The 22,266-nt window shown below is 43.7% G+C and overlaps 1 protein-coding gene and 2 long non-coding RNA genes across 4 annotated transcripts; 1 reads left to right on the top strand and 2 right to left on the bottom strand.

Annotated features, from left to right (window-relative positions):
* Positions 1–49: 49 nt before the first annotated feature.
* Positions 50–3,464, bottom strand: LOC132475073 (uncharacterized). The gene is made up of 3 exons (XR_009529796.1): positions 3,325–3,464; positions 2,720–2,873; positions 50–211 (listed from the first exon to the last, which is right to left on the bottom strand). It is a non-coding gene; the product is annotated as an uncharacterized LOC132475073 (long non-coding RNA).
* Positions 3,455–22,244, top strand: poldip2 (polymerase (DNA-directed), delta interacting protein 2). 2 transcript variants are annotated; one of them, XM_060076048.1, is made up of 11 exons: positions 3,455–3,639; positions 4,435–4,510; positions 13,828–13,925; positions 14,119–14,221; positions 15,257–15,332; positions 17,503–17,610; positions 19,729–19,865; positions 20,532–20,558; positions 20,648–20,773; positions 21,050–21,129; positions 21,221–22,244. In XM_060076048.1, exons 1-11 carry the CDS (start codon positions 3,455–3,457, stop codon positions 21,333–21,335), a joined length of 1,131 nt encoding a protein of 376 aa, XP_059932031.1. In that variant the 3' UTR covers positions 21,336–22,244. The 2 variants fall into 2 exon arrangements, with proteins under 2 accessions (XP_059932031.1, XP_059932030.1); XM_060076047.1 differs by having other exon boundaries at positions 4,429–4,510.
* Positions 17,416–19,682, bottom strand: LOC132475085 (uncharacterized). Its single transcript, XR_009529809.1, has 2 exons — positions 18,784–19,682; positions 17,416–17,631 (listed from the first exon to the last, which is right to left on the bottom strand). It is a non-coding gene; the product is annotated as an uncharacterized LOC132475085 (long non-coding RNA).
* Positions 22,245–22,266: the final 22 nt, after the last annotated feature.

The following is a 22,266-nucleotide window of genomic DNA, read 5'->3' as shown; positions in this document are numbered from 1 at the left end:
CAAATCTCAGTGTATTACCCCCCCCCCCCCCCCCCCAACACACACACAAACACAAACACAAACAAACCTTAATTTTTTGGTTGTTGAAACTGACATGAGTATCTGTCAGTTTGTTGGCTGCATGCAGCCCTGCCTTTTTTTGCACATTGTTGAGCTCAACAATGTGCTTCCACTCGATCCTGCCACTGCCACTGTTGATAGTCCGGTATGACTACAGAAATTGAATCAGAATTATTATTTGTCATTAGTCGCACGAGTACAACCACGATGTAAACATGGTTTTGGCAGCTACAGAGGGATACGCCCATCAGCAACTGCATGAAGATATGCGAAAGAATAGTATATGATATATGATGATAGTGCATACAGAGGATGGGAATATAAAGACCACCACAAATACCAAGAGAAATGTATTACCTCAAGCATATTGCGTGCGAGCTAGAGCATGTGGCACGCATCCATTATGACAAATACCTCATCACCTAAAGAGGGATGAGTAAAGCTGGTCTTCAGGGGGTCTTTCGGGTTTCCCTTAAGATTAGTTCCAAGCAAGTTGCACATACCCAGGTTGGTGGCATGTCCATCCATGGTAATATTCACTACTTTGATGGAACGGTCAGGTAGTGCCTCCAAAGCTTGGACAACAAGCTCTTTTTGTGTGTCTGCTGTGAGTGTTGAAGTAAAGAAGTAGCCTATCGGTGCCTTCCAATGGCCTTTAAGGCCAACAACCATCAACACTAGAGCCTCTGTGGCGGGATCCGTTTCATTACAGCCATTGCCTAGGTCCACATATCCTGATATTCGATTAGTCCGAGGATTGTACTGCAGATGCTTCTTTATGGACATGGCATCCAGCATCAATGTCACATGGCCATGCTTGTCAGGGTCTTCTTCAAATTTACGCCCCAACATGTTTAGCATCATTGTATTCAGGCCCGGCCTCTCATCCAATGATGACAACCACCTTTAAAGGTCCCATGACATGAAAATCTCACTTTATGAGGTTTTCTAACATAAATTTGAGTTCCCCTAGCCTGCCTATGGTCCCCCAGTGGCTAAAACTTGCGTTTGGTGTTAAACGAGCACTAGCTGTTCTGCTCGCCTTTGAAAAAACGGAGGCTCAAGTGCGCTGATTTGGAATGTCTGTGTTTAGGACATCATCAAGCATGATGACGTCCTAAACGTCATCATGCTCCTCCCCTTACTCTGCCTGGCCCGCCCAGAGACGTTGGCCCGCCAATGAGACTCGACCGTGCGAGCGCCACATGTGTGTGTGTGAATACACACACTGTAACGCAAGTGTTTCTTGTCGGTTCTTTGACGTGTCTTGTATTTCCACAACGAGACTGTTGTGGGGGTTATCTGAGCCATGGTTGAGAAGGAATTGGGGGAAAGGAACTTTGGCTTTGACTCGCTGAAGTACATGAACTGTGACATGCCGCCGGTTGCCGCGAGGCACCATCGCCCGGCAGCGGGCAGCCGGCAGCAGGCAGCTCGCGGTTCAGTCGACTTCAGGTTGTGAAAGTGGAAGAACCAGAGACGTCGCAGAACCCGACAAAGTCGTTTGTGATTCATAATATCGTCTGGAGGCGCACACAGCTTTTTGCCGTGATAATATGTATTATATGATATAGATATCTATGTATTATATGATATTATTTAGATATAGAGCTCCAGGACTGTAACGCAAGTGTTGTACACTTCATTGTTATTTGGATAACCGTTCTGCTTTTGGTGTTATGGCGCATAACACGTCGGACTCTCGTCTCTGGTATTTCTACAACGAGACTCGTATTGGGGGTTATCTCAGCCAAGGTTGAGAATGAATTGGGGGGAAGGAACTTTGGCTTTGACTCCCTCAAGAACATGAACCACGACATGGAGGAGAAAGGGATTGTTGGCGGAGATTGTCTCCCGCTTGAGCCCCGCTGAGGGACCACCGCCGGAGGCGGAGGTGCCTAAGCGCTGCCCGGCAACGATCCCTTTCTCCTCCTTGTCGCGGTTCAGTCTACTTCACATTGATGTGGACGTTGAAGAACCAGGAACGTCGGAGAACCCAACGCGGTCATTTGAGATTCATAATATCGGCTCACACAGCTTTTGGCCGTGATAATATATATTATACGATATAGATATCTATGTAGGCTATATGATAATATTTAGATATAGAGCTCCAGGACTCCCGTGTGTTCTAGAATATTTACAGAACACGGCTAAAGGCTGTGTGCGTCTCGCCATTGCGATACATCCACTGTAAACAGAGCGCATGGTACCGTGGCTGCAAGCTGCTCAGGGCCACACCCCCACCCTCCTCCTTGACCCGCCTCGCTCTTCCTCATTTGCATTATAGCTACAGACACCAAAACAGCGCATTTGGGGTAAGCTCAATGTGGGACTGGCTCGGAGTAGCTGTAACTCTGCACCACGGCTGAATTTCGGGAACAACTTTGAATACTGTGTTAGTTGCCCACTAATACCTATATTAAAGAATACATTAAATAGCATGTCATGGGACCTTTAAAAAAATTAAAAAGTAAAGTACCTATCATATTATCAGGCCAGGGAATCATCACCAATTTTCCTCAAGCAATTCATTATGATTGTACATTTTGACTACTTGGCAATTCATTTTAACCTCTCTAGCCCGGACCATATACAATTGTTGTTTAGAACTGATAGAGGTTGGTTTTATTTCATTCTCGAAGAAAACATACGATACCTTTGCAATGAGCGTGGATGAGGGAGAGGAAGTTGCAGCGTGCATCTGAGGTAGCGGTATGCCTTGGGTCCATGCAGGTGCAATGTGATGGCAAACTCCCTCTGTTCTTTGCTGAGTTCACTGGCATTTTTCTCGAAAAGGTGCAGTGGGAGATCTAACAATGAATAAAGAATTATGTCCACCGGTTATCAAATAAATTACCAATATATTTTATGATGGGTTTAAAATGAACAAATACAATTTCCAAACAAATCGGCCACATGAGCACAAATTCTACTTTGAATACATAGATTACGCATTAATATAACCGGGACATACTACTCACATTAGTAAACCATGATGAAGCTGTTATTCTCACTTTAATAAACCATGATAAAGCTGTTATTCTCTATTAAGTAAACCATGATAAAGCTGTTATTCTCACTTTAGTAAACTATGATGAAGCTGTTTTTATTTTATTTCGGACCTCACACCAAACGGGTCTTCAATGTCTTACTTAGACGTTGTAGTTTTTGTGTAAATGATTCATTTTCAGACCCTAGAGAATGGGTACAAAATATAAAACATTAAATGTAATTAAACTCAATAAAAAACATTACTCATACATTCGCGTTTGTGTTTCTCGCTGCGTCATGCGCGTGACCGCGCGGTTCCAGTGCGCGCGTCTCCGTGTGCGTTCCTGCGCGTGGAGGACATGAACAGCAGACCGTGCACGGTGGAGAAGACAGGATAAAGATGGCCGCCTGCGCACTACGTCGAGGTTTATTAGCCACTGTTAACACTTTAAACAAGAGACAAGCTCACAGAATACTGAGTATTGTTGACAACAGCTACGGGTTCGAGGTGACCAGACCTAGGCTCCAATGTCTAGCCTGTGGACTGCCCAACAAGACCCAGCAGAAGCGGTTTATGTCCTCACGGTAAGGTCTGCTGTCCTCCTGGGCTAGCGCTGATAACCATGGTAAGGACTTTAGCCAACAGTTAGCTCTGGGCACGGTTGCCAGATTGGGCCAGATTTCATGTCGAGCGATGACAGCCGTAAAGAATGGCATTAGATCCACCAGTGGACCCAGAGCTAGTGTTGCAATTGATATTTGACGGCTCCAGCCTGTGATTAAATTACCTGATAGTCAATAAGCATTCCTACCCATGTCTTGAAGTCAATACGTCCCTGAAAATGACCCGTCTTACACATGGCTCGTTGTATTAAACGTTGGCAGTGTTGTGTTTCACCAGTATCAGGTTGGGGTAATATTAGGTTTTAAATGGCTGCTGTTCCTTAGGTTACGGTTCTTAGTTTCTTCGTCAACTGTATGTTTGTAAACAGCGCGCAGTCTATACCCATACTCTGCCTTTTCTTCTTTATTTGGTGGCGGGAGTTCTGTAGCAGAAACAGCGCCTCATATAGGCCTGTTATGTGTACTACAGCGTTTCTACAGCTAGTTGCGTCTATCCATTGAGTCCATCATTACAGAGAAATTCCTGCCACGCTGCCAAGTAAAATTGGGGGGGAGGGGGGGATATCGTTTTCGTAGGTGTGGCCATAGCCCAATTACGTGTTCCTTTTCTTTACCACGTGTCCACTTGGCCATCTATTCCAACCATTTGAAAAAGGCAAATGGTTGCTCCCGTATTTTGGCCTCTCCTCCACTCACGACCCTCCTTATGAAGACTTGTCCAATGGTAATAGAGTTGCCTGTGTTTGGCAGGAGCAGGCCTGAGGAGAAGGTTTTGGAAGCAGTTGGTGTGTTTGAGGCAGTCAAACAGCACGGCAAATATGAAACGGGTCAGGTAAGAATGGACTCTGCTGCTGCTGTATACCCATGCACACATTTACACTCCAAAATACACACCAACAACAATTGATTCACCGAAACACACACACTGCAGAACACCTTCAACGCGCATGCCCCTGTTCCCCAAGCCCCTCCCCCAGCTGACCTGGCGATTCGCCCCCCACACTGATTGACCGGTAGAACACTCCAATACATGCACATGGAACAACTGGCCAACGAAATACATTGCAAACGCATAACACACAAACTTCTTAAGAGTCCCAGGGTCGCTACAATATCATCCGGAGGCGCATACAGCTTTTGGCCGTGATATTATATCATTGTTTCCCATACATAGGCCAATGTGTGATTTTTAAATATACGTAAATATCATCCCGTTCATTCTTCTCCGCATAGCACTCTTTCTCCCTGTCATTCTCATTCACACACGCACACAGAGACAAGCGCGCATACATGCAGGGCTGTACGCTTACTTACTACTTAAATGGTAGCACTGGTGCTAGCAAGCAAAAAAATTCAGTAGCACAAAAATTATTTTGGTAGCACACATACTATAGTAAAAAAATAAAAATTATTCAGATATAACTATATGAACAGAATAGGACGTGTATTTACAAAAGTAACACAATATGAACAAATTTAACAACAGTAAAGTGACAATGAACATATTAAATAGTAAAGTGACTATGAGAGCCTCTTTTAAAACATCAGCAGCCAGAAGTGGTGAACACATTCAACAAAATTAAGTAATTATTACAAATTAGACAATATAGACTTCTTGGATTGGTCGTAGACCAGCCAATTGAACGTTTTTAACCACTGGGGGTTAAACCTGTACGTTTTCCCGTTGGCCGAGACGGAGTCATGGGTGGAGTCGGCTTCGTCCGAAGGTGCCGGTTCCGTGCTTGTGGTCGCCGAGTCAATCTCTTCCAATACGTGAATTTTTTTTCCCAAGTTTCCATCTTTATTTGATGAAGAAGAACTTCCGAATACAGAGAAATACCTTTTAATTTTTCTGTTTTGCTTAAAAAGTGAATTTCACGCGACCGTTACAAAGCCTCTTCCTCAACGTGTGAATGTTCGGGAAATGTAGTTTTTTAGTAGTTCAGCGGAACTGGCGAGCCTATAATTCAAAATACATTTCCCTACATGCATCGCTCCCATCATGCTCCCACACACTCACGCTTAGCAGTGCCATTGAAAGTCGTACAGAACGGGTCCTTCTCACCCTTTCGCACCGGCGCGAGTGGACTTGTATTTATCTTCGCACGTTAAATATTTTAATTGCAAATGCGATCAAAACTGTCGCACTGTACAGCCCTGATACATGCCAATGGTGCGCGGGTACACCACCACTTATTGGATAAACCCACGTATCAGTATGCACACGCACTGACAGCGGATTCGCCCGCTCCTCCTCCTCCTCCACATGCTGTGTCTTTTTACAATCTATTTGTTACCAGCATTCGTAGTGTTGGTCAGCAGAGAAATAGTCTGCCAAAGACGTTGACATCGCTTAGCAACAGAAGACGCTGGGGTAGACAGGTTACCGGTACTTGCGGAGTGATACCAAAGACGTCATCGGAGGCAGAAAATCCTTTGTTTTCCTTGACACCGGTCAATTATACTCATGATTATACTTGCAACGGTGAATTATCAAATATAATTCACCGCCGGAAGTTGTGAAGGGCCCATGCAAGTGAATGAAACATTCCATGGCATTGAGAAGACCCGTGTAATAATTGCTATTAATGTGAAATGCGGTTATAGTTTATATATATTACGGTGTTAGATCCCCAGGCCGTTCTGCCAGCGATTTTAACAACAGAAAAATGTCCGGTCCACTTTGAAACGTAATTTGTTTGCGATTGCTCGATTACGCGAATGAGCAATCGCAAAATGCCCCCCCTCCCCGGCTGGACTCCTTGTCCAACCCCCCCCCCCTCTGTTAGGACTCCACGTCTAATCTGCCCTTAACCCCCCCCCCCCCCCCCCCAACACACACACACACACACAGATTGCTACCTGGTCTGTGGGAAACACTGTATATATTATATTTAAGCAATAGATCACGACGGGCTGTGGTATGTGCTCATTATACCACTGTTAAGGGGCGTTGTCCGGCCCCGACGCGCAGCGGAGGGCCGGCGACCCCCTTCACAGTGGTATAATGAGCACATACTAGGGCTGTAACGATACACAAATTCACGATTCGGTTTGTATCACGATTTTTGACCCACGGTTCGATACATCCCACGATTCTTTTAAATTTAAAAAGCATTTTATTTAAACAACACTTAAATACCAATTATCTTAATGTAACATTTAATAACAAAATTTGGAACACTGAACAGATTTGAACCGAAAGAATACTATTAAAGTATAGCTAAATTAATAAAGAAATAACCAAAGATTGCAGTTGGAGGATGCTTTTTGCTGGTAGGCATAATAGGGCCTAGGGCTGCAACAACGAATCGATAAAATCGATTACTAAATGCGTTGGCAACGAATTTGGTCGTCGATTCGTTGTGTCGCGCGATTAATAAGTTACTCGTAGGCGCAGCACTGTTTACAGCAGGGTCATCCCTATGTTCCCCGGGTCCTATGTTCCCCGGGTCCTATGTTCCCCGGGTCCTATGTTCCCCGGGTCCTATGTTCCCCGGGTTCTATGTTCCCCGTTTTTCCCAAAAAGGGTCCTATGTTCCACTGTAGCCATACATACCGGGGAGCATAGGACCCTTTTTGGGATAATCAATCAATCTTTAAAAATATTTAAACTTTGACGCGACATTCGCGTGATGACAGCCAATCGGCGTTCAACAGCGTGGCCACTGAGTGACATGTGTAACGTAACAGCCAATCAGCGTTCAACCGGCCAACTCAGTGCAGCGCAGTCCGGGGTGAACTGCAGCATGGAGGAGAAAGTGATTGTTGCCGTTTGCGACTCCCGGAGCTCTATATATAATAGTATATAATATAATTGTATAATAATATCACGGCCAATAATACCACGGGAGCTCTCTTAGGGCTTGGGCTTCTCGGGGTTTGTTTACCGGTGTATGAATAGACGGCGTCAGGTTCTCCGACGTCTCTCCCTCTTCCACAAAAGGTAAATGGTAGTTATCTCTGCCGGAATTTGGCAGTAATGGTGGAAAAAGTAACAGACCGGGGAACATAGAACCCTTTTTTTTAAAAAGGGTCCTATGTTCCCCGGTCACATACATATCGGGGAACATAGGACCCTTTTTGGGAAAAGCGGGGAACATGGGACCCTTTTTTAAAAAAAGGGTCCTATGTGCCCCAGTCTCATACAAAGAGGGGAACATAGGACCCGGGGAACTAAGACACGCTCCCTTTATAGCCAGCCGCCGACATGTTGGATCATGGTTCATGCACGCCCACATCGAGCTTTAGTGTGAGCGAACACAGCTTGTATTTTGGTCATATGTTAACACTGGACTGTAGGCCTACATAAAAGTGTTGTACCTTCACTGTCTTTGGGTTAAAAAACTCCTTCAACTCAGTATCCGTCTAGTAGTCCAACCGAAAACTGTCAGCTGCTGCTGCTGCAGACGTTGTGCATACGGGCTTGGAGTCGGCACCGCGTGCATCAACAGTCATTCAAAGCAGCGGTAGTAATCACATAATCCATGTTAAAATTGGCAGGATATAGAGCTAGTTAGCTTAAAAAAAAAAAACGGACCAATGGTCACAGTGTTAAATGTGATGTGTTCAGGTCGGCTCAGTAATATGGTTGATGCGTTCAAATGCAACAGAAAAAAATAAATAATAGTTGAGATTTTGGTGAAAACTTGTTTTCCCAGTAATATAAAATAGATAGTAAAAATAGAATTATGACCTGTTTAATGTCCTATCTTGAACTATCATCATCTTATCAGCAATTAAAGCAATTATACAAGTTCTATTTCAAGGAGTCTCAAAAATGGTATCAATAAGTTTGACCGGTTAACCATGGACATTCCTTATATACATATAAAAGTATATCATACATTGTATGTTTTTTCTTTGTGTTATCCCAGTTATGTTTTTTTAATTGTTTTATTATTTAATATTACTTTTAATAGTTCCGGGACGTTGGAGCAATAACCTAGGGCCCCTTTAACTGTTTGGTTGGTTTATTCAAATATCCTTATTAGCGCTTCTTATTAGGCTATGTAACTTAAATAATGACATAATCAGGCCGTATAGAATGCAACATGTTTAATAGCCTAACTTTCAATAAATGAGGAAAAACATGAACGTCGCAATAACGAGGCATAGTGTTACGAGTAGCATATGTGTGTGCGGGAGAATGGCAGTATGCGTGTGTGAGTGACGTCAGCGAGTGAGTGGACGAGCGAGGAGAGCGAGCGGTTGCGCATGTGTCTAGTGAAGAAGCGAATGAGTCCGGTAGAATAAAGTATCCATCCTGTCAATAATCGGTGGCCGCTTTATTCCGACCTATAAGCAGACAAACTGCCAGTCAAATCACACAAAACAATAGAGACAGGATCACACAGGCAATTTTTTTCGCGCTTGGCCCACTCTGGATAAATGTCGTTCATATCGCATATGAGGACTTCGACGGCTGTGGAGAAATGCAATCCTCCGTAGCCACGGAGAGCTGTGATCACAGAGAGGGCATCTCGTCACATATTTACGGCATCGATAGGAGGGGGCGCTGTCAGCAGACTATTATTTAGACAAATTATTAGCAAATTTCAATCGGACAATTTGACCGAAGAGTTAGAAAGGGCATATCGCGCTTCTGCCTTCTCACACCGCGAGACAGGTTCGTGGCTTTGAGTATCGCGATTTTCGGTTTGATACGCGTATCGTTACAGCCCTAGCACATACCACTGACTGAAGTGATCTATTGCTTTTATACAACGGTTACTATTATGGCAAAACGAAAGTCATAGACACACTACATTTAAAAAAACAAAACAAAGTCAATGTAGCTGTTTTATTAAAGAATACAAAAAAGTAGTCCCTCCTGGCTGCCTTCAAAATGTACGACGGTCGCTATGCAACACACTTTAGCGTCCCCATAGGCGTCGATTACGGGGGGGACATGTCCCCCCCACTATTTGAAATACGAATTTTGTCCCCACCAGTTTTAAAAATGTGCAAACCAATTGCGACTGAAAAAATCCCCACATACAGGCGCGCTCGAAGACATCATTTATTAGATAGGCCTACCCAATAAACCGTTGGAACACACATGACCGGAACCCATAGCAACGCCGGTAAACAAACCCCGACTCCTGAGAAGCCCAATCCCTATGAGCTCCCCGCGCTACGGCCATCCGGAGGCACACAGAGCTTTTGGCCGTGATATTATATATACAAATATATACTATTATATATATAGAGCTCCGAGAGTCGCAAACGGCAACAATCACTTTCTCCTCCATGCTGCAGTACACCCCGGACTGCACTGCGCTGAGTTTGACGGTTGAACGCTGATTGGCTGTTACGTTACACATGTCACTCAGTGGCCACGCTGTTGAACGCTGATTGGCTGTCATCACACGAAATTCGTGTCAAAGTTTAAATTTGTCGCGCCACAAATCCTCGTGAACGCGCTCGCCTGTGCACGGCGAAAGTGTGGCGCGACAAATCCAAAAAATTTTCCCGATGCGCGTCTATACGTTCACTTTGTATGGGATCTTGTCGTCCCGTTGCGTTTGGTGTGAACTAGAGATGCGCGGATGGGCTATTATTTCATCCGCAACCGCATCACAAAACACTTGATCCGCCCGCCATCCATCCGCAACAATTTTTTTGACCAATTTTCAAAACCGCACCCGCCCGCCATCCGCCTGTTGTTTTTAGGTATATGCGCTGCTGACGCAAGGCTAGAAAGTTCTTGCCTGTTCTTGAAAGGAGACTGATCCAATGCTGCAAAGATATTTAAAGGATAAAGTCCCTAGTATGAAAGCCTATTGGCTATGTTGTAGCCTATCCCCAGAATATTATCAGTGAAGTGACGTCTGTCTCCGATCGATGCACAGGGAGAAACTTTAAAATAGCCAAGCACATCGGCAAACCTGACCTTACCATAGGCTACTTTTTTTATCATAATAAAACGCAATTTGGTACACCATTTTAATATGGTAATATAGCCTACTGTGTTCATTTTTTTGCAAAATGAAAGATAGCCTTTTAAGGAAACCTATGTCAATTAACGTCTGGGCCACTTTGTGAAATCCTTTACCAGACACTATATCGAACGGGCGCATATCAAGAGAGCACAGGTCCACACATGAATCTGTCAGCTTTGATTTGACATCCTGTGGTACTCTATTGGGATCTCGACGGACGAAACTTGTCATAAGGCTTGTGGAGGTTTGAGCTTTAGCACACTTGTGATGCACCATGTTAGACGTACCCGTCTTGTGACTGTCATGGACATAGACACCTTCGCAGCTTTTGCAAATGACATAGCCTGCACTGGTGTCATCTGGATTCACCACTTCATAAAAATTGTTCCAGACAGCACTTTTCCGACCTTCTCTTTCCTTTGTTTTTAGTTCTCCCTTTTTTATCTTTTCCCTAACTACCTTCGCCTGCGCTGCCATCTTCTCAGATAAACGCTGTATGCATACATGGAACTAGGCCAATTTACTGCCTGATGAGAATTGGATTATTTCAAAATGTGCTTGGAAGTAGGTAACGACATTGAACAATGTGTATAGATTTTTGAATTTCGTTGGTTAAACCGCCAACCGCCCGAATTTAATTAAAATATAATTTTTTGTCACGTCACCCGCCCGATCCGCGGTTTAACCGCGGAGTCCGCGGTTGCAACCGCCAACCGCGCATCTCTAGTGTGAACGCACTGGAGAAGTTTCAAGACAGACAGCCAAAATTGACATTTTTATTCAGAAAATAGCCGGTCCTTTTGCTTCCTATAAAAAGCATGTTTGTGACACTGGATATGGATACGTCATCTAGCCTGCATGTGGGCCACATAAGGTAAGAAATTGGTTTACGTAAACTTTGCTGCTGGTTCTGTTTGCTCGTGAATCGTGATGACCAGGCCAAAGGTTACCCACGGTCCTAAGCGATTGTGATCTGATTCTGGTTGGTGCTCCAGTTAGTATGCATTGTATATATAGATTGCAGCTAGTAGCAGCTACACACGGTGCGATTGCTATGCCAATGTGGTTATAGTTGGTTTTGTCTGATTGAGATATGTGACAACTTGGAGCCCGGTAGGCCTATACTGACATAAATATGTTCTCGCATAACCTGTGTGACTATCCTAAACTGAAGGGGATTTTATTTGCGGACAATTTTCTTATGATGTAACGAGTGAAGTCTACATTGGTCCTTCGCAAGTGTTTACTGGTGGTCAGGATTTGGCAGATGCAATTCTCCTCTGGGTGCTTGTATTTTTCTTCTTTTTTTAATGCAGCATAACATATGCTACCAGCAGCCCTTGCTCGTCTTCAAAAGGCTGATGCTCAGTACCTCGTTTCATTTCGTACCCCCTTTACAGTCTAGCATTGTTTGTCTGGTAAACTTTGTTGATGTCAAGATAAGTGTTAAATTGTGTTAAACACTGTTCTTTGTCCTGTGTGTATTAGTATTAGGCCTACATATCCCGAGCCAATACCCTGGTGTTTCCAACGCCGTTTTGCAAAACAAGCCAAACCACAAACTGGTTTTCAACTTTTATTGTTCGAATAGGATCTTCATAGGGCTGGCCGAATGCCATTTTTCAGGCTTCGAATACGCGTTGGTTTTTACGAGCGAATATTCGAATACTCGTTCCAGAAATAAACACCATCAAAAACAACATTAATAATCCTTATATACTCCCTGGAACCGATTTTGACAGTATCTGCATATTTTGTTGAAGATTTAATGGCTTTTGAACGTTAATTAGTAGGCCTAAGTAGGTTGAAGTTCCTTCGTTTTTCCCCGTGAAAGCGAACAGCTGTTGCTCCGTTCCAAATCTGTTCTCTGCTATCTCAGCCCTTACGGGAGCTTTTCAATTCATCCTGGAACGTGCATCTTTTCAGGGAATTTGTACAATAAATCCATAACAAAAAACAGAATATTGATTGTCTTATGTGTCCATATTATATCCATTATATTGACCGGGTATTCCCAAGACGCTCACGCTCTGCAGCAAGCCAGTCACAGTTGATTGGCGCGGCGCTGTACAGCGAACGTAAACAAACAACTAAGCTAAGGTTTTAAGTATTACTTTTCCTCCAGAGATCCCGCTAATGTTGTGTTATAAAGTAAAGGGAAACAAGATATCTATTCTTCCTCCACCTCTCTCGCTTCTCTGCTTGGTGTCGCTGACGCTTATAGTTTGCCTCCCTCCCTCGCTCTGGTAAAGTCACATTCGTGAAAAAAAAAAAAATGACGAAGCTCTGAATACTGATTTAAGCTTCAAATACTAATTTTCCGAACCAGTATTCGAATAATTTCAACACCTGACAATACACTGTACAGTATATTGTAATGCAGCGTTGAATGGATGAATAGCTTACATAAGGGTACCCAGCACTTTTCAGACCACACTCAAGCTTATGGTTATTGTCCCCACCACTTCTAAAAACAAACTGACGCCCTTGAGCGTCCATCCGAGAGAAGGCTCCGCTAGAGCGGTTCGCCGGCAATTTATCCTATGGAGCAGTTCACTCGCCGTGTGCCTAAGCTTTCGTTAGTCTCTCCATCGCCTTGCTCACTCCTGGAGTAACAACATTTACACCCTCTCCATCATTCAACATATTTTTTACTTTGTAACTGTTTCTACTTCCAGGCGCGGAGTGATATGCAAACTTTCACAAAATGATTGGGCGTCACAGCAGTTATGTATACGCTCATTATACAACAGTTGGGAACCAATCAGATCGCTGGATTCAAGCCACCCGTTGTATAATATATTATATAGATGCCTGATATAATATATTATATTATTTAGATATAGAGCTCCGGGAGTCCACAAACGGCTACAATAAATTTCTCTTCCTGCTGCGATTCACCCTGGACTGCAGGCAGTGAACGCTGATCGGCTGTTATGTTATGTCCCTCAGGGAGTAAACACTGATTTTGTGAGAGTTGTTGTCTTCAATCCACAAGCGCCAAAAAGTTAATGTCTGCTTTTTCTCTGTCAAGAAGGCACTAAATTAGAAATTTATGTTACTATTCGACTACATATATGACCCACTTTCAATACAGATTCATGTCTCCACTGGTGAAATGTTCCTTTCAGCACGATTCTTCGTACATTGCAAACACACATTCACATCGTACAGGGAGGTGTTTAGTTTCACCATGTGTTGTCAGTTGTTCCTCCACAGCGTGTTCGGATACAGGGGCATCGTTCTGTTCCCATGGCACGCCCGCCTCTACGACAGAGACGTCACTCTGCCTGTTTCCGACAGGTAAGGCCCCTCCACAAACCCCCATACACACCCTGTCATTCTGCTAATTATCCAGGAGAGCTACTGAATAATATGATATTGGGAGATCATTTTCAGCCAAAGTCTCCACTCGCATGTGTGTATTTTGATGTCCATGTCCGAGAGAGGATTAAGATTATTGGACACTTAGTATAACTCCCCTCCCTTCCTCCAGTAAACCCGAGCCCCCTGGCGGTGCCCATGGTTCCAAGGAGGTTAAGGGGAAGACTCACACCTACTACCAGGTCCTGATCGATACCAGGGACTGTCCTCACATAGTGAGTCACCACAGGCTTTCTGCTCTCTGTTGTATGTGCTGGGTCTCGGTGACATGCATTCAGCTACTATGATCTGGTCCACTTAAAGTATAATTACGGGGAAAATTGAACCCAGTGTCTTTTCGGCATGAAAACACATAAAATAAGGCCTCCAGACCCTTTTTTTCCATTGATCAACGAGTATAGAAATGCCCAGAGCGACGCTAACAGCCCGAATGGTTTACACTGCATTGGCTAGGGTCATTGTGAACGCTTCCAAATCTGCATATTTTTTTTTAACCACTAATATTGCTAAAAATAGCACCAAACCTCTGCAGTAGCATGACTAAGGTCCCTACACATAAAACAAAGCATCAACAACTTAACTGGCGTACCGGGAGTTTATTAAAAACTCCCGATGCTTGATGCTTCGTTTTATGTGTAGGGACCTTAGTCATGCTACTGCAGAGGTTTGGTGCTATTTTTAGCAATATTAGTGGTTAAAAAATGCTGATTTGGAAGCGTTCACTATGGTCCTAGACAATGCAATATTAGCCATTTGGGCTCTTAGCGTTGCATCCTCCTGTGCTAGGTATTCCTTATTATACTTCTCCTTTAAAGGCATTTGTACTTGTGTAACAATTAAAGTCTTAATTATGAATTAATTCAATTAAATGTATTTATTGCTCCGTGTGTGAAGCACTGATCAATGTTAAAGGGGACACATTGTATACCACCAGGTGCGAGTGTGATTCGCACTTACAAACCGTTTCGAAAATCTCTCCCTTATGACATCACAAGTGGGCGTTTCCACCTAGATGTGTGCTGGATAGATCAGTCTACCAGCCTACCCAGTGGACTGAAGTAAACGTTGCTCATCTATTCAGCACAGATCTAGGCGGACACGCCCACTAGTGATGTCAGACTGAGCAGATTTTCGAAAAGGCTTGTAAGGGCTGATTACACTCACACCTGGTGGTACAATATGTCCCCTTGAACGAAAAAGACTTGAAGTCCTTCTTCTGACTGCTAATTGTTGTATGCTGTTGTTGACAGTCCCAGAGGTCCCAGACAGAGGCTGTGACGTTTCTGGCCAACCATGACGACAGCAGAGCCCTGTACGCCATCCCAGGTATGCTGCCCACCTGCCGTGAGCTATTTGCGCACATGTGGGAAATGCAGTGAAACATTTCCACCAGTTGTGACATTCTTCCTAATCTATTACCAAGAATTTAAGTTAGTGTGCTTTGAGGGTTTGGTTTGATATTTGGTGTACGTTTAACCCAGAGAGTTCAAAAAACACTGCTCTATAGAACTCTACATTGTTAGATGATTATTGTAGAGAACACGGTATTGGCAACTTTATTTTTTTTAACATGCTGTAAATGCTTATGTAAAAAACCATGCCAAAGGTTTCATGGTTGGGGTTTATAGAGGTATACATCACGTATTGACGACACAAACGAGCATCAAATCTTCTGTTCTCAATCTGTTCTCCTGTATCGGGGCTCCAGACTAACATTTTGCATTGGTTGCACTGGTGCGCCTAACTTATTTTTTTAGGTGCACCAGCAGAAAATTGAGGTGCACCCAAATTTTTCATTGTGTCGCCTTTAACGCCAAAAGGTCACCTAACAACAATAAGGTGTAGAGAAATACTTTATTTTAAGCCCAATAAAAAAACATATGCATATATGCATATTTTCGCCACTGACTGACTGATAGGACCATACTAACTGTTGTACTGACTACTTTTACACAAGGAACCATGTGATTTTACTGTATAGATTTTGAGAAAATGTCATTTGAAAAACTCACATTTGCATATTCTGCTGGCCAATGGAGTCGAACGTCCGCACTGGCGGCCAACTTGCCACCAGCTGCTCACCCATAACAGTGTTGGTAGTGGTACATGTACTTTTTAAATAACCATAACTTGCTATTTTGAAACGGTTTGTTTTGTTATAAACGTCAGATGTAGTTACGGCACTGCATACTTGATACTGATGAATAATTATGTTAGATTCTAGCAAGTTATGGTTATTTAAAAAGTACATGTACCACTACCAGCACTATGTTATGGGTGAGCAGCTGACTGGCAAGATGGCCGCAAGTGCGGCCGTTCTAGACGCCGCCGTAAGACATCTAATGTTCTATATACCTACACACGTAGGTGAAGGGTTTTATTTTGAAAACGTTGGGAGATACCACCCAAGGGCTGTTTAGAGTAAAGGCGCACAAAGATTTTGTGTGACGGCTGGCGTAACCGCGGATGAACCAATGGCGGCTCACTTGAACGCAGTTTCGCAACGTCCGCAGCTGTCTTCTTCTTTAATGTATCTCCTATTACACCAATAAATTGGGCACATGCCGTATCATTGCTGTAGGTCGGGTTGACGTTTAATCCATTTTTCTTCATCAAAATAATCTCTGACTTAAATTTGGTGAACGGCATTTCCTCCTTTGCAATGTTGTATGCAACATTAAATTTTATGATAATTTCGGTTTCCTCCGAGGACCTGATTACTACTGCCTGCCTCTGAAATGCAGCTGGGGGAGGGGCCACTTTATCTGCACATTTGTCACGGCATATTGTATGCTTTTTGGACATGATGTGTATTTTTAACGTTTCGATATGAAACGCTGTTGCCTCGCCTACGAATGCACTATTACCGGCCATATTCTGACCGCACTCCCGACAGTAAATGCAATGCATTGCATTCCGTCCTTTGTCGTATCTCAGCCAGGGAAATTGTGTCAACCAGTCATGTCTGAAAGAGTACATTTTGGGCTTTTTAATTTGAGTCTCGGGGCCGGGCTCAATCTCGGACTCGGTTGTCTCCTCTGGTTCCGAATCTAATGTTATCGCCGAAGGACCGCGGCCAGTTGGCATCTTCCCAGGGACCGTCGCCGAGGTCTCCGTGTCTTGGCTGGATTTCTTAATGAAAAAGCTTTCAATGTTTTTACCTCTCTTCATTTTCACTCGTTTTTTCATGTTTATTTTCTTTTGTTTCATTTAGGCAACTCTGGCGCTCAGCCTGCTCAGGTCGATCGCATTTTTTTAACTCACACTTAGAGCAGTGAAAAAGACGACCAATCAGAGGCAAAGAAACGCCCTGAGCTCTGTCTCTTATTGGTGACAACAAATCAGGCAAACATAGAGAGGCAAACAGAGTGCTCTGGAGCCCTGTGTATGGCCTTTTGTTTAGAGTGGCACACCTGTCCGTCATTCAGAACATTTCATTTGATCCTCCTCACCCTCTGTGTGTGTGTCCATACCTCTGACCGGTGTTGTGGTCCAGGTCTGGACTACGTGAGCCACGAAGACATCCTGCCCTACAACTCCACAGAGCAGGTCCCCATCCAGCATGAGCTGTTTGAGCGCTTCCTGCTGTTCAACCCCGCCAAAGGTAAACACTCAGTCCATCATACTGAATGAATATATCCATCCATGGATTAAAGTTCTCCGTCGCTACGACGGATTTCCGTCATTTGGAGTTCACAGAGGCCACTTCACATCTCCGATAACGTCGGGACAAATTTACAAACAGGCGTCATTTGGATAAACTAATCGCATATTAAGGATCTAAATAGGTACTTTCTCGCATAAAAAAATATTAAAACTTAAGAAAGTGATGTATTAACAGCACTGAAGCGAGAATTAAAACAGCTTTTAGCAGCTTTACCGCTACCGCTGCCGCGAAATGCATTCTGGGAAACTTGCATACTGTATACTGCGGTGCAGTCGGTCTGCTGTATACTGCATACTGAATGTGGGATTCAGTATGCAGTATACAGTACATACTGCGCAGTATGTAGTGTATACTGCATACTGAATCCCACATTCAGTATGCAGTATACAGTACATACTGCGCAGTATGTAGTCGGCAGTACGGTAGTGTGCAGTTTCGAACATGGACATAATACACGCGTGTATTATGTCGTCATACGTCAACGCCGGTAAAATTGTCAAATTATATAGTGAGTATTTAAAAGGTCTACCGTTAAAATTGACTGAAAACACAAGCATTTTAATGTACATCCCGATTATATATTAAATATATATTAAATATATTATATACAAATGTATATATATACACACCATTTTCGCGCCACATCTTACGTCTCTTTGTTGTGTTAGTGTTGAGTGTCAGAGCGAAAGTTAAGCTAGTATGAACTCCCTTATAATGATTGACGGCTCTGATGTATCGGATATTGATAAAACACAAAAAAATAAATGGAGATGGGCATGGCTGACGGAAACGGGGAACGATGGCAAGCCTTACGGTTCATGGTGCAAAAAAATATGAGACAAGCTTTGCAAAAATAAAATCTTAGAGTCTAATTGAAAAGACAACAAAAAAATTGCAATAGATGCAAAAGAACAGCTGTTTAAAATCCTCCTCCTGTAAAACAGTATTGGTCGAGCATTTAAACGTGATGGCTGCATTTGGTGCTGACGTCTTATACATTTGTATTTCTTAAGCAGGTGTCAAGTAACCTAACCTGGAACATGTTTCACACACGGCACGTGACTTGGCTGTAGCGCGAATAAAATTTCAGTCAGAAGATTTTTTTTTCACTTTAATCCCTGTATCCATCACTCAGACTTGTTTTAAAGATCCCATATCATGCTTTTTTAGGGTTAATAATTGCATTTGCGGTTAGAATAGGGTTACATGGCTGTATTTTAGAAATATCCCTTATTATTCTCAGTGTTCATTTCTGCAATACCAATTTCAGTGGCTTTCAAAAACGGGCTGTTTAATATCATGTCACTTTAAGGCTCCCCTCCCGAGTAGCCCAGTCTACTGTGATTTGTCAGGATGCCCACTCTGTTGTTATCGGTCAAACGCTTTGCGAGTGTGGCGGCAAATTCACAACCCTGAGAAGTGAAAAGTAAAAAAAGCTGGATATCACCACTTAACCGTGTGTGTGTGTGTGTGTGTGTGTGTGTGTGTGTGTGTGTGTGTGTGTGTGTGTGTGTGTGTGTGTGTGTGTGTGTGTGTGTGTGTGTGTGTGTGTGTGTGTAAACATTCACGCATCATGCCGGAATGGTTTAACAGCTCTATTGATGTCATGTGTAACATCCCAAATACCCCTGATGTTGTGTTTTTAAAAAGAGACAGAAGGGAAGTGCTCTTACTTGAGATAGGCTGTGTGTTTGATCTGTACATGGAAATTGCTTTCAACGATAAAATCATTAAATACCAGCCCATTCTGGAAATACTAAGGGACCTAGGCTACCAATGCAAGCTAATAGTGTTTATTTTTGGAAGCTTGGGGCATGTCCACAACCGTGTTTTCAGTGGGTTAAGGCTGGCGGGGCTCTCCAGCAGAAAATCTAAACAATTAGCAAAGTTCTGCTCCATATCAGCAGTGATAGGCAGTCTGGCCGTGTGGCGCAGGAGATGTTTTTCGTAACCTTGAACAATGACTTATCTTATCTCTGAAATATTTGAATCTTGTCTCTTGTAATGTGATTGGTGGATTCGAATAAAGAATTAAATGTGTGCGTGTGTGTGTAGCTCCTCCTTTTACAGCCAGAGACACGCTGAAGGCGTGGCAGGAGAAGAACCACCCCTGGCTGGAGCTGTCGGATGTTCACCGCGAGACCACCGAGAACATCCGTGTTACCGTCATCCCCTTCTACATGGGCATGAGGGTGAGGAAATGGCACCTCCTGTAAACAAAATAGGCCCTGTTGGCTTGAGATGTGCAGTCGGTGGTGTGTGCTTGGGAATAGGGGTGTGCACGGGTACATGTGTAACCGGTTAGTAAATCATAACCGTTTAGGAAAAATCAGTAAACGAAAACCATAATAGAAAATAAATAAAATCACCGCGCCATTGTTTCAATGGGAATCGCGACGGTCCATACTTTCAACATAAAGTGTACATATTTATAATTTCAAGTTCGTCCCGGCCTTTATACCACAGATACTATAGGGTCTATAGCATATAACCACATTTTCTGATTACAGTTTAATGTAACAGTAAGCTGACAACATCCTAATTAACACCGCAACTGCAATTTAACCACACAGAGATAACCATGGAAACCGGTCAAACAAATGTTCTTTTTTGCGATCATTCTGCTTGCGCATCCGCCGTGTTGATAAACAAATAATCCCCCTATAGCGCGACTGTGGTCCACTTTAAAAAATAAATAAAAAAATCATTAATTAATTTAAAAACAGTTAACCGTGTACACGAAAAAAAAGGGGTTGTGTACCCGTTTACAATTTTTTGTAACCGTTGACACCCCTATTTGGGAATACATTTCATGACGGCTAGCAGTTCTAGTTTGTAATCATTTTCTCTGTTCCCAGGAGGCCCAGAACTCCCACGTCTACTGGGTGTGTACCTTATGTTTTACGAGGGGCACAGGATTTGGTCACATCCTCCTCCTTTCACTCAGTAATGGCATTGTGTTTGGGTTGTGCAGTGGAGGTACTGCATCCGTCTAGAGAACATGGGCAGTGAGGTGGTCCAGCTGAGGGAGAGACACTGGAGGATCTTCAGCCTCTCCGGCACCCTGGAGACAGTGCGAGGCCGTGGTGTGGTGGGCCGGGTCAGTACACACTGCCTCACAAACAAACAAACAAACTGAATGAAGAAACCATGCCAAAAAGTGAATAGTGGGCTTTAAAGCTCCTTCAATTAAGCTACATTTACTTCTAGCACTTTAAATGATATCTTCTGAAACTGTTTGTACTACCACAAATGTGATAATGTGATTTGGATAAGCTCCTGCCTCAAAGGTAATTTACAGCCATGACTTGGTAAGTCTGACCTATCCATGCCTTCCTCCTTGCGTCTTACGCCCTTTGACATCCCTGTCACCCAGGAGCCCGTGTTGTCTAAAGAACAGCCTGCCTTCCAGTACAGTAGCCACGTGTCCCTCCAGGCCCCCAGCGGTCACATGTGGTGAGTCCTCTCAGCCCATCCGTCGTCAGCTTGTATTAGCTTCTCCATGTGCTTATCTCCCCCCCCCCCCCCTCCCCCCGTGTCTCCACAGGGGCACGTTCCGCATCGAGAGGACAGACGGCTCCCACTTTGATGTCCGCATTCCTCCATTCTCCTTGGAGAGCAACAAGGATGACAAGGCTCCCCCTGCAGGTTACACCTTCTGAATGCGAGGTTGAGGTCTTCAGGGTGTAGCCCTCCTGGGAGTCATCTGTAGGGACCCCTGTCTCCCCCCCCCCCCCCCCCTCCCCTCTTGTTTTCCTGTACCACTGTTTCTGTGTTCACAATACATGTAGCCCAGGAGTAATTTGGAATCAATTATCCCTCTTATGTTTTGTTTGATATTCCAAATAACCCGATCACAGGTCCAATCCTGTCCTGTTGTTAATGCAATGCCCCATAGGTTTTCTTTGTAGTGCAGGAACATAATTTGCTGTTTGAAGCCCTGTTAAAGTTCATGTCTAACTTATGGTGTTGCCAATTAAGCAGAAAACAGTGCAGTGACGAAGAGTAGAAAGCAGTGGCGGAGATGAGGCTCCCCATGAGGCAGTCCATTTCAGCATTGCACTTGTGAAGAAAAGTCTGGCGGTCATGACGATGAGCCACAAAGAGTCCTCATCCCAGGGCCCTACGATCAAATCCATAGTACCTTTTGAGTTGGTTTTAATCTGTCAATGTTGAGTATCTTTTTAAATGCGAGTTCTGAAATGAGTTCTCAGAACCAACCACGTCAGTTTTGAAAGACCTCAGACACTGGGAGGAGATGAGGGAGGCCTCCACTGGTGGCTCTTAGGTGGCCAGGGAGGAGGTCAGGGAGTAGGAGGTGTTTCACCACCAGGACACCATCAAGTAAAAAAAACAAAGCCACCGGCAGCTGTGCTCGACATTCACAATACTTCATGTAGGTTTGGTGCAGATTAGGTTTTGTTTTTAAAATGTGTGATGTTGATCCTGAACTCTTCTCCCACGTGGAGAAAATAAACTAACATTTAGTTATTGAAAACAATGGTTGATGACGTACTACTGTAAATAGACATGTATTAAAGGCAAACCATAAATATACATTTCAAAAAACATTTGTCTCCTTAGCTTTTTCAT

Source organism: Gadus macrocephalus, chromosome 16, assembly GCF_031168955.1.
Source record: "Gadus macrocephalus chromosome 16, ASM3116895v1".
In the NCBI taxonomy this organism is placed as follows: domain Eukaryota; kingdom Metazoa; phylum Chordata; class Actinopteri; order Gadiformes; family Gadidae; genus Gadus; species Gadus macrocephalus.
This window is presented reverse-complemented; position numbering and strand designations above follow the sequence as displayed.